This window comes from Patella vulgata, chromosome 1, assembly GCF_932274485.2.
Source record: "Patella vulgata chromosome 1, xgPatVulg1.2, whole genome shotgun sequence".
NCBI classification, from domain to species: Eukaryota; Metazoa; Mollusca; class Gastropoda; family Patellidae; genus Patella; species Patella vulgata.
In genome coordinates, this window is record NC_065879.2 from 31,199,346 (window position 1) to 31,215,357 (window position 16,012).

Genomic DNA, 16,012 nt, shown 5'->3' on the forward strand with positions numbered 1-16,012 from the left:
AAGATAACTCTAAAGCTTCATGTTTTTGAGATTTGTTTTTTAAAACCTGTTTTGATTGTTCAGCTGCCAGTAGTCATAATGATGAACTCTTACATACAATAGCACATTTGTTTTATGCAAAGTTATTTCCCCTGTCACATAAACCTTGTAAACTGAGACTCTCTGCAGTTCATAAGTTTTATTTATCCACCATTTTTCCTGATTGGTTATTTTTTCAGATTAAAAGAGATACATGATGATGGCTTACAACCCATAATGAAATTTTTTCATGATATAAATGGTTTAGTATATCAAGACTCAGAGAGCAAACCCTTTATTAGTAAATATAGTGTTTTAGGTAGGTTTTACTAAGATGTTTGATATAGTGTGAATGAAAATTACTTGCTTAAATTTGAGCAAATTTTTAGTCAATATTAGAAAATATTTATTTGTGGTATAACTAATGATAATATGTGTAGTTTTAGTATATGTATACACTATACACCGTTCTAGATTTAATAGTCTCTCTTAGGGCTTACATTGTCTGTGCTTTTGTCTTGTACCCGTGTTTGTCGTGTGGATGTTTTTATGTATGGTGTGGTCCTCCTGCCATGACTATTTAAGACTTGAACATTTAAAAATTTAAAACTTATATAGTTCTCTTATCTAATATTGTTATTCCTATTTGACAGGTTTTTTCTTTCGACGAATGATATTGGCTTTCAATAAACTTTCATTCAGTCAAGTGACAGAATTGTGGGCAAAGATTAAATATTATTATGAACTGTGTTTTCCTAATAATGAACCAGAAGCTGATTTAGGAAAATCTTTAACAGATTCTGTAATGAGTTTATCAGGAACAGGTGGTCCATTAACTAAAAGTTGTTTAGCTCAATCATTTGAAGGACTACAGATTAGTGAGTGAGTACATTTATAAAGAAGATTTATTTGTCAGGACAAAATTCTTTCCTCACATTTAACCTGTAACAATAGTAAATAGCTTTATGTTAGTCTTAAGAATCACCTAGATATTTAAAGCTTTGAAAGGTACTTGTCACAAGTTTTGGTTGGTTTATTTTGATTTATGGACATGTGTAAAGTGGTGTACCCCGATTTCCACAGGACGATTTATCCAATTATACCTCATACCACCAAGTACTAATTAAATATTATCAAATACCACCACATACTACCTGATTATTGTTGAATTATACCAAACAAATATGATGTTAATCTGTGAAATCACTCAAAATTTTACGATAAACTGGAAGAGTCTATAGTATCAGTACCTTGTAGCTCAAGTGTCTGAAAGACTAGACAAATATTACCAAAAATCTCCTAATTCTATCCCAGTAATACAAAATCCAACCGCAAATTACCTTACTGTTAACCAAAACTGATAGAATTCTTCAATATCAATGAGTTAATTCATTTTAAAAGTGTAAACATTTGAAATATCTATTTATAGTATCAGTGATAAATGGAACAGCTGAACATTGAATGGATAATTTATTTCCGCAAACAGACATATTTTTATCTCATTTGTTTTTGATATTAGCTCATTATTTTACAGAAATGGATTGATATTTGATAGTATGGGTTAATATTTGTAAGTATGGGGGGGGGGGGGATCAGTGGAGATAATTGGAATAGCAAGACAATGACAATCACATTAATTTGTTGTATATTATCTACATTTTTTGCCATGAATCAACTCAATTTTTTTTTTTATAAAATTGTAAGTTTTATGTTAGTTTTTCACAATATTGAGGTAGTATGTGGTAGTATTTAATTAGTATTGGGTAAATTGCCCCCCCCCTCCCCAATTGACTAAGAAAATCCCTCCGGGGGCCTGGCAAGGAACAAGATCCAGTTGTTTCTGTGCACATAAAAAATAACCCTTGGCAGTTGGAAGGGAATCTCAGATGTCCTGGCAAAATTTAAATATACCTAGCATGCCATTCTTCATTAGATTTAAACAATCCATGTAAAACATACAGATTTATGGTATACTTTTATAAACTTATGATCCCTAGTGTGAATTAAATTTTGAGTTTAATTTTTTATTTAAATAGGAATACAGTAGGTGGATTCTACTCCCAGAAACAAGCTGAATATTTTATAGCTCAACAGGTACATGTTTTTATTGATCTTACACAGATTATCAGTGGTTGCCAGTTTTAAATCCATCAACTAGCAGGCTGCTTTAAAAGAACATGAAACTACAAAAATACAAAATGATTTTTATACCAGTAAATACCTGTATCAGTAATACTAGGGCAAACAAAATAAATAGCACATTAAAGTTTAAATCTTAAGCAACTTTTGTGTATTGAAACTTCCGATAAGTAGCTTAGGCAGCTAATAAATTATTATTACTGAGTCTTATTTTCCTATAAGGGTGTGGCATTTAGAACTGACAAACTGATAAATTTCTCATTTTTGATACAAACAAGGAAATGATTATCGGTATAAAAATTATGAAGAAAGCAAAATAAATTGTTTTCCATTTTAAGGTCCCATGTTCATACTAAATACCACTTAAACAGTGCATAATCTGTTACAAAATTGGTGGTTTACCCTTGTCAGTGGTGCAGGACGGAGGGCCTGACAAGGACAGCTGTCTAGTCATTCGGATGGCACGGAAAACCGAGATCCTGTGTACACATGGGTGTGCACGTTAAAGATCCCTTGGCAGTTTGAATTCGATATTCAAGAAAGCCGTAGCGCCGCTGTCCAGACAAAATTTCCCTCAGCACACTGCATGGCGTATGCCCATCTTCATTAGCCCAGTCAGAGCAGAACAGTAGGACTTTAAAACCCTTTTCATTTCATTTCTTTTGTTATAAAATTGTGTTTATATATTTTGATTTATATTCAGGCATCCTTGCTTCATCATAATGAGAGTAAAGCTTTATCCCCAAGAAAATTACAAGATAAAATAACAGTTATATTAAAAGCGAATAAAGATCTGGCAGAAGCAGTAAGTTATACGTGTTCTATATTAAAAATATTTTATTTAATTAAATAGTAAACAAAATAAATCTATATTTCATTATTGAAAAAAAATATTCATTAAAGGAGCCGTTCCAGATATATATTAGCAAATAAAACTGGTTAATTGAGAGTGAAAGACACTTGTAAAACTGTATTCTGAAGATCTGATACTTTTTTATGGACATACATATTGTTATTTTCAATGTAGAATTGGTCATAAGTCCCCATATTCCACGATGTGTGAGTGCCTGGTTATCTGTCTAATTACTGAAATAGTGTTCTTATTTCAATAAAATTGTGAAGTCACTCATACAACTGAAGGATGAAATTTCTGAAATGAATTACATAGCCCTGTTATTCAGATCTAGCATCATTTTTGATCGACTCACTGTTTTCATTTGAAATTTTTGGACATGGTAAATAGACTTTAATGTCACATTTTGGCAGTAGTGTGGGCTGAAGGTCTGTTTTCAAATTACTGATATATTGCGAGGAAAGTGGTGTAGTATTATAGTGTACAATGTAACAATACTTTTTTTCAGCACTTCCTGAGTTATCTGAACAGTTTAAGAGTAAAAGAATATTGTACAGCTATACATAATTTATACCATTATTATGATCGTAATGCTAAAATATCATCAACAAGTACTACAGCTAAAGATAAAGAAGATTTAAGTATACGTTATGCAGCTCTTAATGTGGCTGCTTTACATTTTAGATTTGGTCATCAGTAAGTCCAAGTTTTTCTACTTATTTGTATTTACTTTTCTATGCTCTAGTTCTGTAAATCAAAACCTGCAATCTGTTTTACAGACCTAATGCGACATCCGTCTTTTATCTCTGTCCAAGATGACTGACCTTTAAAAGGTCAGACCGCTGTAGTTCTAAGGGTGACGTCACATCACAATGTTTACCAACAAAACAAGGTGGCATCGATAACGCCAAAAAAGATTACTTCTGTGGCTTGTTTTGTTGTTTTAAAACAAACACGAGCAGGTCAATCATATTAGACGGTAAAAAATGTACTACTGAAAGAATTCAGAGTAAACAAACAGAAAAAAACGTCAAATTGATGGTCACACGTGCGTTGTTTACATCAAACGTAGTAATATGAACTGGTACGGGCAGAATTATATCGTTTTACCCATTTTACGCCTCCGCGTACTATTTTCTGTACCTATTTACACTAAATATGGAATATTTTTTATCAAGATATAAATCAAACAACTTTATTTATTTTTCTAATACTAAAAAAAAAATGTTTCAGAATTTAATATGTCGAAAGAAAAAAGTTAATATTTTGTAGTCATTAAGTCGCATCGATGTCATCCTTATCAGTGATTGTAGCGGCCAAGCGAATATTCACTGCGGATCAGTGTGCAAAACCTGTAGTTCTATGAATAACCTATAGTTCTATAATTAATCTATAGTTATATAAATAAAAAAACACATAGGTAGTTCTAAATTGTTTCAATGGCATTTAGTAATTGAACTGGAATATACAGGTCACAATTACTGCTTATTACTGAGGTATGCTTGATAATGACTAAAGAAAACCTAGTCAAAACATCACTCAGTGATAAGCAGTAGGTAATTGTATTCCATAGAATTCGACCTGTATATTACAATCAAGACCTGTAGTTCTATAAATCAAGAATCAGGGTTCTATAAGTCAAGACCCTATTTTTGTCCCCGCCTTTCAAAGAAAGCAGGGAACTATTAAAATGGGTCTGTCTGTCTGTCCGTCACACTCCTTCAAACTTGGTGTAGGTGTTTATTAATAAGTAAATGCCTTAATGGAGTTTGAAGATGAACATTTTCTGCTTATGGTAAGCAGAGATAAGCAATTTGATTGGTTGAACCTTTGGGACACGATAACTTAAGTTCTAATTAAGTGAGAGTGATGAAACTTGGTGTATAGTTTCATTACATCAATACCTTGACTAAGTTTGATAATGAGCATTTTATGATCAGGGTAAGCATAGCGATAACCAGTTTGATTGGTCAAGACTTTGGAACATAACAACTCTGCTTTTAATTGAGTTACAATGTTTAAACTTGATGTATATGTTCATTAGGTGAATGTTTTGACTGAGTTCAATGATTAACATTTCCACCTAAAGCTAAGCAGAGCTAAGAAATTTCATTGGTTGATGCTTTGGGATAAGATAACTTTGATTCTAACTGATGGAGAGGGATGAAACTTGTGTATAGTTTCACTACCAGGTACTTTTATTGTGAGCATTTTATGCTTAGACTTAGTATAGATAATCTGTTTGATTGTTCAATACTGTGCAATTATTCAATATGTGTCATCTATTTATTTATGGATTTCGGTGGTGGACATCAGCCTCACTGTTGACTTGTTTCCTAATTGGTACAGCCATGAATCTTACTCATCTATCACGGTCACTCCAATGTAAGAACATGGTATGTTAATTTTGATTTATATGCAAATGAATATATATTCTTTGTTAAATAATAGTGCTTACACTATTCAAACAGATTTTTTTAGACATGAAAATGTGGACATATATTGTCATTGCCCTTGTCCGTCCATTTGTCTATCAGTCCGTCCGTCCACAATTTGTTTGTGGACACTACACAGGTCACAATTTTGATGAAACTTGAAATATAGGTTTATATCCCAAAGATCTCGGATCCTTTCGATATTGGCATGTATCAGACCATAACTTCATCATGGATTATGGCCCCTGATTGACACTATAGAGGTCACAATTTTTATCCGATTTTGATGGAACTTGATATGCATGTTTATAACCCAAAGATCTTGGTTCTTTTCAATATTTGGGCATAACAGATTGTAACTTCCTGGATTATGGCCCCTGATTGTTCGAAAAATCATATTTTTAGCTTGTAGACCCTCTAGAAGTCACAATTTTTATATCACTGTTACACCATAATTCCGTAAAAATCGGATTGAAACTGCCCGACAGAAGTATGTAATACCAAGTTGTGGTGTGGACCTCTAAGAGGTCACAATTTTTATCTGATTTTGATAAGACTTAAAATATGTTTATATTCCTGTAAATATGCACACATATCGAACTATAACTTCCTGTTCTCGTCCATCTCTGGCAAGAGGTGGGCACATCTTGCATGGCAACCGCTTGTTTATGGTTGACGGGGTTATCTATACAGCAGATCGATTAGGAATATTAATTCTTTTAGTATAAAGTCTTTGGGAATATGTATCTAATAGTGTTGTTGTTTTATCATTTTTTTCCCCCATTGTCTATTATTACAGTGGGGAAGCCATGGCATCTTTAATAGAATCGATACATAAAGCTCAAGAAGTTAATGACCACGTCTGCTTACAACATGCTCTGGTAAAGATTGAATTTATTTTCTTATATGTTCATTTATATATGTGGATTTAGACATGACCACATGTTTGTCTATACTCTGAATATATATTAGTTTATAATGGGTACAATGAAATAAAAACTTAATACAATCAAACTGTTGCTAATCACTGCTCTAGACCATGTGTTAGCCATTAGTGAAGCATATAGAGTGAACATATTTAGGATATGTGAAATTTAAGATACAAAAATATTTCACAGGCTGAGTAATTAATTTTAGTTAAAGAGTTTGTATGCTGTTAACAAAATGTATTCAGGTAACTTCTAGAAAATACAAAATATCCTCACAAAAAAAGACCTATAGTTAAAGGTGTGTCATGCCAAATCTTGGATTTTCACCTCCTAATAGATATGTCAATACTGATACCATTTCAAAGCCCTAAGCCAGGAAAATAAATGTGTGTCTGTCATATGAATTAACAAATAGAGCGAATGCTTAATAACTGGGTGACATAATAACTTTAAAGGTCTAACACCTCCTTCTACCATATATCCAGTAGACGTGGTACAAGGGTTAATCAGCGAACTGGATGTATGAGATGTGTTGTTGACGTTTGGGAAAGTAGGACGAGGGGAAATGTGTAGGGAGTGAAGTGCTGTAAAGGGATAGTTAGATGTATTATGAATGGTTAGAGTAACTGTGGTGTTACGGTGAAATACTATGCCGCCACCGTAACACCACAGCTTTATGATTTGTTAGACAGGAGTGATGTAATGGGTGTCAACAACTGGGTATGCTGGTACCGTCGCAACGTAGCCGTGAAATATATATTGTGGGGGGGAAGGGCGGAAACGGAAAAATATACAATGTTGACAGTATGTGCCAGGCATGAGGCTGCGCAGACCGAGCGGCAGCTCGATAGGGAGTGTGTGGGAGGGTCACCCTCATAAAATTTTTTTTTTTTAAATTTCAGTTTTCTGTAAGCAGTGAAAACACTATTTTGGCATTGTTTGCGGGGTTAAACCTAAAAATCACATTAATACACCTATTGCACGATATTGTGAAACTAGCTGACGAAGACAGCTCGGGCGGCGATTGTTCGACTCGGGGCTGCTCTGTCAGTATCTAACAAACGCATTTAGTTCGCGTACAACTTTTAAAAACCGAATGTCCGTATGGTATTTCTCACATAATTGGTTATCGCAAAACCAGAGTAAACTGAAAGCGAGTAATCTCGACTCAAACCTATAGTCTATAGCCTACTTACTACACTCGTCACTAGGCTTCCTATATTATTGTTTGTGGACGGTTTACTACTCAGTGATAAGCCTGCGCCGCAAAAAGAGGTCTCGCCTTTTATTATTAGTATAATGACTTCCTCATGTGCGGCAGGTTAGTTTGCTTCTAAAAACACTGTTTTCCGTTCCCAAAAATACAAAAGTAATTTTCTACCAGATGACCATGGTTCTTTTCACCGAGACTAGATAATTTCTCTCGGTGTAAGGATATAGCTATGGATAACTTCATACAAGGTCAATAAATCCGCGGTCACTTCGGGTCACACTGTTGAGAAAATAAACCGATGGGTTTGTTTAGTAGCAAATCGAGCGTGAATCAACTGAGTTTGTACTGAAAAATTTTTGAGTGATATGTATGAACTGTCTTCACACATTCGGTTTATAATTAGCGATACACAGGTACAGTGGCAAGTGTTGTACTTAACAGACTGTTTACCTCCGAACTACCTCCGCACGAAATCCCCGATTTGGGTACTTGTTAAAAGAAAAAGAAATAGTACCTGTGCGCATGCCAGTAAAAAAAAAACTAAGAGTTCGCGCATAAAAATGCCCGAACGTACCAGGCGCCAGGTCATCCAGCATAATGGTGGGATATCACTGCATAATGATTTACTGAATGTTACCCATATTAGCAAAATAAATTGACTATTGTTTCTTTAAGAAATAAATTATGACTAAGCAACTAGCCAATAAAGTAATCATTTGTATTGAATGTTTATTTATATAACAGGCATGGTTACAACGTTTTGGACAACAGGGTGTAGCTGCCATGGCACATTTAATAGAAAAATCTATCACCAGAAGTGAAGACTTGTCTCTACCGGTAAATATCAATCATTTATTCAAATTCACTTGGTTGTAGAACATTCTACCTGGAGTAAATAGTGAAACAGGTAAAAATTGTGGAAATCATATGATAAAAACTGAATAACTGAATGGTAACCGAATTGATATTGAATTTTAGGACTTTGATCGCAAACACTGATTAGAACTAATCATTTTTTTTATATTGTTGTCGCCCCTGTCCGTTCGGTCGTCCACAATTTGTTTGTGGACACTCTACAGGTCACAATTCTTATCCAATTTTGACGAAACTTGAAATATAGTTTATCTCCAAAAGATCTCTGTTGTTCCTTTCGATACTGGCATGCATCAGATCAAAATTTTATGGATTATTGCCCCTGATTTTACGAAAAATCAGGTTTTTAACTTGTTGACACTCTAAAAGTCACAATTTTCATCTGATTTTGATGAAACTTGAAATGCATGTTTATAACCCAAAGATCTTGGTTCCTTTCGATATTTGTGCATATCAGATCGTAACTCACTGAATTATGGCCCTTGATTGTCCGAAAAATCGCATTTTTAACTTGTGGTCCCTCTAGAGGTCACAATTTTTATCCGATTTTAAAAAACGTTTAAATATATCACTGTTACACCCTAATGACGGTTGAATTCGGATTTCGTGAAAATAGTGTAAAAGTATGTAAAACCAAGGTTGTGGATCCTCTAGATGTCACAATTTTTATCCGATTTTGATGAAACTTACAATGTATCTTTATATTCCAAATATCCCAGTCCATTTCGATATTCACGCATTTCAGACCATAACTTCCTGGATTATGGCCCCTGATTGTATGAAAAAATCTCTTTTTTTTTTTACCTTGTTCTCTATCCATCTCTTGTAAAATGTGGCCGTATCTTTCCTGGCAACCGCCGGTTTTAATAACTATTCATTATATGTTTTGTATTCTTCGAAGTTTAAATAGTTAGGCAACTTACTAATTAATGAGTATTTTAGGGTATTATACGAAAGTACTACATAAAGTCTTTGAAAATCTTGTAAAACGAAACTTTGAACTATAAAAACGAAACGAAATAGGATCTGTGTTTTAACCAGATTGTTCTAGACCAAACAGTCTACCAAAATTCTATGTCACAAAATCAGAGGAAATAATTATTAGTCTTAATCCTATACCATGCAAGTTGTGAGTTCCCTCCCCTAATTGTATACCTGGCAATAGGCAGCTTCTTATGCCTATCCTTGTGGATTTTTCCTGGAACAGTGACAATGGAGTAAATATTGAAATACTAGCAGGATACCCGGCTTCGCTCGGGGGTCATAACTCCGAAACCGGAAGTGGAAGACTAACACCACCTGGCCTATGTTACCGCCCGGTCCGAGCTACCCCTATACCCCAAATTTCAGACTCGGGGCAGTCCTAGTGTGTAGCCGCCAACCCCGAACAGATCCGGCTTCGCTCAGGGGTCATAACTCCGAAACCGGAAGTGGTAGACTAACGCCACCTGGCCTATGTTACTCCCCGGTCCGAGCTACCCGTATACCACAAATTTCAGACTCGGGGCAGACCTAGTGTAGCCGCCAACCCCGAACAGACAGACAGACAGACAAACGACAGTCACAAATATTAGTATATAGATTGGATAATTAAACATGCCCAAACTTAAAAAGGGAATATTTTCACTAACTGCCATAGCTGTAATCCTTGAGTGGCATTTAGCGATTGAGTACATTGAAAAACACAACACAATTTATATGGAAAACAATCACTGGTTTATAACAATATAGCACAATGTTTCGACAAGTATTCTCTTATCATTTTCAAGTACATAGCAGGGTTTGATTTCATCGCAGTTCAACTGATTCCATGTCACTTGATTGTCTTTCTGTGAAATCCAAATATTCCATTCTCACAATCAAGCAAATCTTACTGTATAGTTGTATAATAGAATTATTTATTTGCAGTATTTAACATCACTGGGTGTTCAAGTATTAGCAAGACATAATGCATTTGTCTTTGAAAAACCAGCAAGGTAAAGTGTTTATTTTATTGAATATTATTGATGTGTTAAATAATAAAAGTCATAAAAGACACCTAGTTTGTTTCTTTATGTTGCCGTTTATATTACAACAAGACTTTCAAGAATTTGATCCTAGCTTATAATTAGGTCCTATGTATGAATTCTGTAATACATGTAAAATCCCTTCTTCAAAGAGGAATAACCGGAAATGTTGCTGCCCTTCAGTCATCCTCAGTATCCCCAAAAGTCTCAGTCTGTTCCACTCCAATATACCCTGGACTAATCCGTAGGTTATTCATGTACTCAAATTATCTGCTCTGGCCTTGATCGTAGCTTGAGTCTGTGAACCAATTAAAAAACAGTTTACAAACCAGTCTTACAACGACTATTTAGCCTCATTATTTACTTTCACAACCACATGAGATTTACTTCCCTTCGCCAAATTCCTTTGCAATTAACGATTTATGTGATTGGTAAAAAGAAGTATCACAATCATCAAGGGCAGATAACTTGAATGTGTTCCCCACCCCCTACCCCCCATGGATTAACACCAAGGTATAGTGGAGTAGAACAGAATGAGACCACTTGGGAAACCGAGGATGGCCTTCAGTATTCTCTCCCTAGCACATACTGCATGTATAAATTTAGCAAATACAAATGACCATATGTTAGTGTCAAGACAACCAAAGTATTATATTGAGTAGTTGTTAAACCCTACCTGCTTTTTACACTTATATATTTCAGTGTATTTGAATATTTAGAATATAGTGATATACTCAACTGTCAGAATTTTTTAACTGGTATGATACAAGTTAGTTATACACAGAAATCAGCTTTATGGCATTTATTTGGAAAAAGGTAAATACATGTATAATTCATGATGAATTTTGTGACTATCTATCAAAAGATAATGATCATATGTATTGAAATTACACAATGTATGTTGCATAACTGTTAGCAAGCTAGGTCTGTAACTACACAGTCCCATGGTCAATCCTCATTTTAACTGTGTGCCTAATCCGTGTTTCCTTTAATAAGATGCTTTATGTAGTCCTGTCCACCCAGCAGTAAATGGATACTGATATGTAAATTTAATGTAGCAAGAAAAACACAGTCTGTTCTGTGACTAGGGTGATGAAATTTAAGTCATTGAATGACTGCAAGAGTGATGCGTAAGGCTTTAAAAATATTTTTTAATGTGGATTTTGCCTAATGTTGTAGATCATGTGTAATACTTGTATAATGTTTTATATTATAGTGAATTATCATCAATGTCAAGTTTATTGGTGTTAAATTTAGACACAATAGAAAGTGGTGTATCTGATAATACAGAACTTAGTTGTATAGCTTTATGTAATCTAGCAGAAAAACATGCTGAAAGGGTATGTATAGGTCTATAAATCATCAACCTAGCTCATTATAGTCACATATCTTTTTAATTATCAACAATTTTTTATTTTAACCTCAAAAGTTATTCCCCTTTGTTACAAAATTTTGGTTTCACCTTAGCGGCTTAAATTGTGATCTAATCTTTTTGAAATTTTTACAGTTGTTTAGCTCTTAAATGTTTATACGAGAAGTTGTCAGATAATAATATTTCTGGGGGTCGGCTTATTTAAAAAAAAAAACATTCTATCACAATTTGATACCTTAATTTTAGGGCCAGTATCAAATTGCTACAGATTTATTGAATCATGCTAAACTTCGTTTTCCCGTGGATTGTGTGGACAGTCATCATTGGATGAAGAGTGAACAACAAATTAATTTTGATAGAATGTTGAATAATAGGAAATGGAACTTGGTGGAGCAAGCGGTCATTAATCTTAGAGTAGTTGCAGAAGATGAGTCTAACCTTAGGTAAGGTAGACTTTACTGTATCAGCCATAATATTTACAAGTTATGAGAATTTTCTGACTTATTTTAAACTTTAAATTAGAAATTCTTTATTTATGTTATCTATATTTGAATCCATTACCGGTGTAATAAACATATGATAAATGTTCTGTTAAAAACTTTTAATACCAAATAAAGCTTGCAAAATAACACATTCAGAGATGTTCAAAGATAAAATTTATGCCTTTAATTATAGTCCCAGAAATATATTATTTTTAGGAATGCTATATATTTATGTGAGAAAGGAGAAGCAACCCCAGCTTTTAACCAACTACAAAAATTACTAGAGAATATGAAAGATACAACTGATGGAAAGGAATTAGATTTCCAGTGTAGGTCAGTATGTGTGTTTTTATAGCGGTCACCATCAGTCGTTTCTAATCCTTCAACATATTAAGAGTGTAAAATAACTTTAGTCAGATGCTTGTATCCATTTAAACACAAAAATAATGTGGTCTTGTCATAAGTATGCAACTATTATTGTGACTGTCATGCTTAAGGATTAGAATTTTTCACAGATATTAATTTTAAATAGTGTTTTATTCAGATCCATGTGTTTTATACTGTCACATGTGTGTGAAAGGAAACTCTCTATCTTTATTACTCAAAATGCTAGAAAAACTACAACATTAGGGAGACTACAGTGATATTCAATATACCAATACATGTATAATGACAATAGGATATTTTATTAAATCTTATTAATCTTTTATTTAATTTGTGTTGAATGTGTTTCAGGGTGTTATTAGCTATGTCTAGATTATATATTAATACTGGTAATCATACAACAGCTATAACACATGTATTAGATTGTATTAGTAAAGCTAGAAGTCATCACATGAATTATTTTATAGCTATAGCATCAGTACAGTTAGCTTTTATACAGGTTTGTTCTTTTGTTTATTAGTAATCAATACAGTTATATATAAATGACCATTAATAGACAATGTGATTCGATGTCCTTAATGATATATTGTTTATATCTGTCATACAACAGTTTATATTTCAGTATCATGAACAATTTATATTTTAGTATCAATTTATAGTTCGATATCATATGACCAATTTATATTTCAGTATCATAGCAATCTGTATTGCAGTATCATATGAACAATGTGTATTTCAGTATCATATGAACAATTTATATTTCAGTATCATATGAACAATTTGTATTTCATTATAACAATCTGTATTTCATTATCATATGAACAATTTGTATTTCAGTATCATATGAAGTTACCAGAACAAGCATTAGGTTTATTAGAGAGGAATATGTTACCTGTATTAACTAATGGTAGTATATATGATCAAGCTAGAACATTATATTGTTATGCAAGAGTACAGGTAGCCTGTGCTAGACAATCACAACAAGACAAGAAATCAGGTAATTACTATTTTTATTTAATCTGGGATTTTTATTAGAACCCCAAATTTTGAATTAAATGTATATTTTTATTTGCCTGCAATTTATAGTGTTGATTTGTATTCTTGCACCTAAAATGACAAACAGCAAAGTTAAGATGTTAAAATTACTTTGTTACCACTTGACCAGACCAATGATTATTGAGCCCGTCATTAGGATGGAAAACAAAATTTAGGTCCAGTTTACACCATGCAAGGAATCAATAAAAAAAACAGTATTATATAAAATTATATTTCTCAAAAATAACCAAGTCATTTTGACAAGTTATTTAACCCCATGCATTTCATTTATTAATTCATCAATAACAAATCAAAACTTTTAAAATATTACAACTGGTTTAATAACATTTAGAAAATCCTTGTTTATATTTGATAATTTCAGCTCTTCTATCAGCCGTTTCTGTGATGAATCTAGTTATAGAACTATTTAAAAAAGTGGAGGCTCATCATCGAGTGAAGGATGGTGTATATTATCAAGCTAGATTATATAATGATTTAGGTTATACAGCTGAACGTAATAAATGTGCTCACGAGTTTAAACAATTAGATCAACAACATCCTACATTAAATCAGACCTCAGTTAATGCATTTTAATACAATTATTAGTTGATTTGTGATCGGAGATATTCTGCACCATTTAAAGACCTTAACTCTGTAGGATAGAATTGTGTTCATATTGTACACACAAGTACAAAATGTTACCATGGATGGGTAACTCTAGCAGTTTAATACATCAACACAAACAGGATGTTTGGTACATGTATATGGCCACAGATCACTAATGATTTCCCCATTGACTTTAATGTTTATTAAAATTCTGGCTCTTAGACCGGCTCTGAGTTTTTTCCTTATTTTCATTGGGTAGAACGCTTTCTACCACAGATGAAGCACATGTGAGGTTAATCATGAAAACTTAAGATACACAAACTGGAAGTAAAGACCATTAAACATGCAATTTTCCTTCCTACATTTCAAACTAACCAACCTCTCGACTCTCGTATCCTTCCGCCTCAAAATCATGAATATTTACCAAAATCTGGCAGAAAATGTATTTTCCAACCCATTTCTTCGATTCCACACCAAAAAGTCAACAAACTTCGCCATGCAAAAGGGGGAAAAAGTGAAAGAGAGAGAAAAACTAAAAATAACTTTTGCCCTTCCTTCGTGGGTGAGGTTGACGTGGGTGAGGTTGACGGCTTAGGAATATTTGGTGAGCTGTGTCCATGTTACAGTTTGTGTATGCTTGACATATGAAGCCATCTTGAAAGTTGAGCCAGAGTAAAGTTTAAAGATAACTATGTTATTCAACAATAATACAGAGGTATGCCTGCTCTAATATGATGTAAACGTAAACTGTTCCTGCTGCATGCGTGAAGGACAATGCTAGAAAAGAATATGTTATCATTATATAGACATTAATATTAATGAAATGAAATTTGGTTTAATATCCTACTTTTCTGCACTGACTGAGCTAATGTTGACTAGTTAAGTCAAACTTGTTATTGTTATTGTTGAAAAATGTCAAGAGGACCTGCCGTGAAGTATAAGTGATGTATGAACAATTTGGTTGCTAGTGCTTTAATATAAAGATAAATAAAGATAAGACAAAACTAATTACTGTGTGAACTTCTCATATAATAAACACCAGGGCCCTGTTTCTCGAAATCTTAACTAAAGATAAAATCCAATTTTAGTAAATACTTCAATTTTGATTGGCTAAGCACTAAAATCAATCTAATATTATCCAAACAAATTGCTAAAATTTAGATTTTATCTTTGTTAAAATTTCATGAAACAGGCCCCAGGTGACATGATTAAAACCCCTCAGAATAGTCAACAGTTGATTTTTTATAATTTTTCCGACAATTACTGTCGGAGTTACTGTTAAAATAATCTGAGTACATATTAATGTGGATTAAGCTGTGAGAAATATTAATATTTTCCGAAAAATGCTAATTGTGCAACCTGGCCCCAGAGTTCACAAAACATTCTCAGACTTAAATTAATAATTTACTCAAAATTGTTCACCTTATTTTATCTAAAATATAGCCCTTTATAAAACCCTTGTTCTTTTAATGTATCAAATACAGCAATAAGAAACTATGTGCAAAGTTTTGTGTTTCTGGATCAAACATATTTCTCATAAACAGTGATTGGAAGTTGAGTAAATTCTCAAGTCTGAAAATGCTTTGTGAACTTGGGACCAGACTTTGAATTATTAATTGTGAAATAATGAAGTTGAGTACATTTTAGGGTGAATTAAGCCATGATAA

At 33.3% G+C, this 16,012-nt stretch overlaps 1 protein-coding gene across 2 annotated transcripts in view; it reads left to right on the forward strand.

Annotated features, from left to right (window-relative positions):
* LOC126808805 (anaphase-promoting complex subunit 5) overlaps nt 1–15,514 on the forward strand; it is a 21,304-nt gene extending 5,790 nt beyond the window's left edge. Inside the window, exons 4-18 of one of the 2 annotated variants that reach the window (XM_050533774.2) lie at nt 219–337; nt 672–900; nt 2,055–2,112; nt 2,861–2,962; nt 3,519–3,706; nt 6,245–6,326; nt 8,332–8,424; nt 10,369–10,436; nt 11,169–11,282; nt 11,683–11,806; nt 12,085–12,281; nt 12,537–12,653; nt 13,056–13,203; nt 13,542–13,701; nt 14,122–15,514. In XM_050533774.2, the coding sequence (XP_050389731.2) occupies nt 219–337; nt 672–900; nt 2,055–2,112; nt 2,861–2,962; nt 3,519–3,706; nt 6,245–6,326; nt 8,332–8,424; nt 10,369–10,436; nt 11,169–11,282; nt 11,683–11,806; nt 12,085–12,281; nt 12,537–12,653; nt 13,056–13,203; nt 13,542–13,701; nt 14,122–14,333 (2,011 nt within the window). In that variant the 3' untranslated portion in view covers nt 14,334–15,514. Of the gene's footprint in view, nt 1–218; nt 338–671; nt 901–2,054; nt 2,113–2,860; nt 2,963–3,518; nt 3,707–4,571; nt 5,407–6,244; nt 6,327–8,331; nt 8,425–10,368; nt 10,437–11,168; nt 11,283–11,682; nt 11,807–12,084; nt 12,282–12,536; nt 12,654–13,055; nt 13,204–13,541; nt 13,702–14,121 lie in introns of those variants that run through there. The other variant, XM_050533776.2, reaches the window with a different exon arrangement.
* The last annotated feature ends 498 nt before the right edge of the window (nt 15,515–16,012 follow it).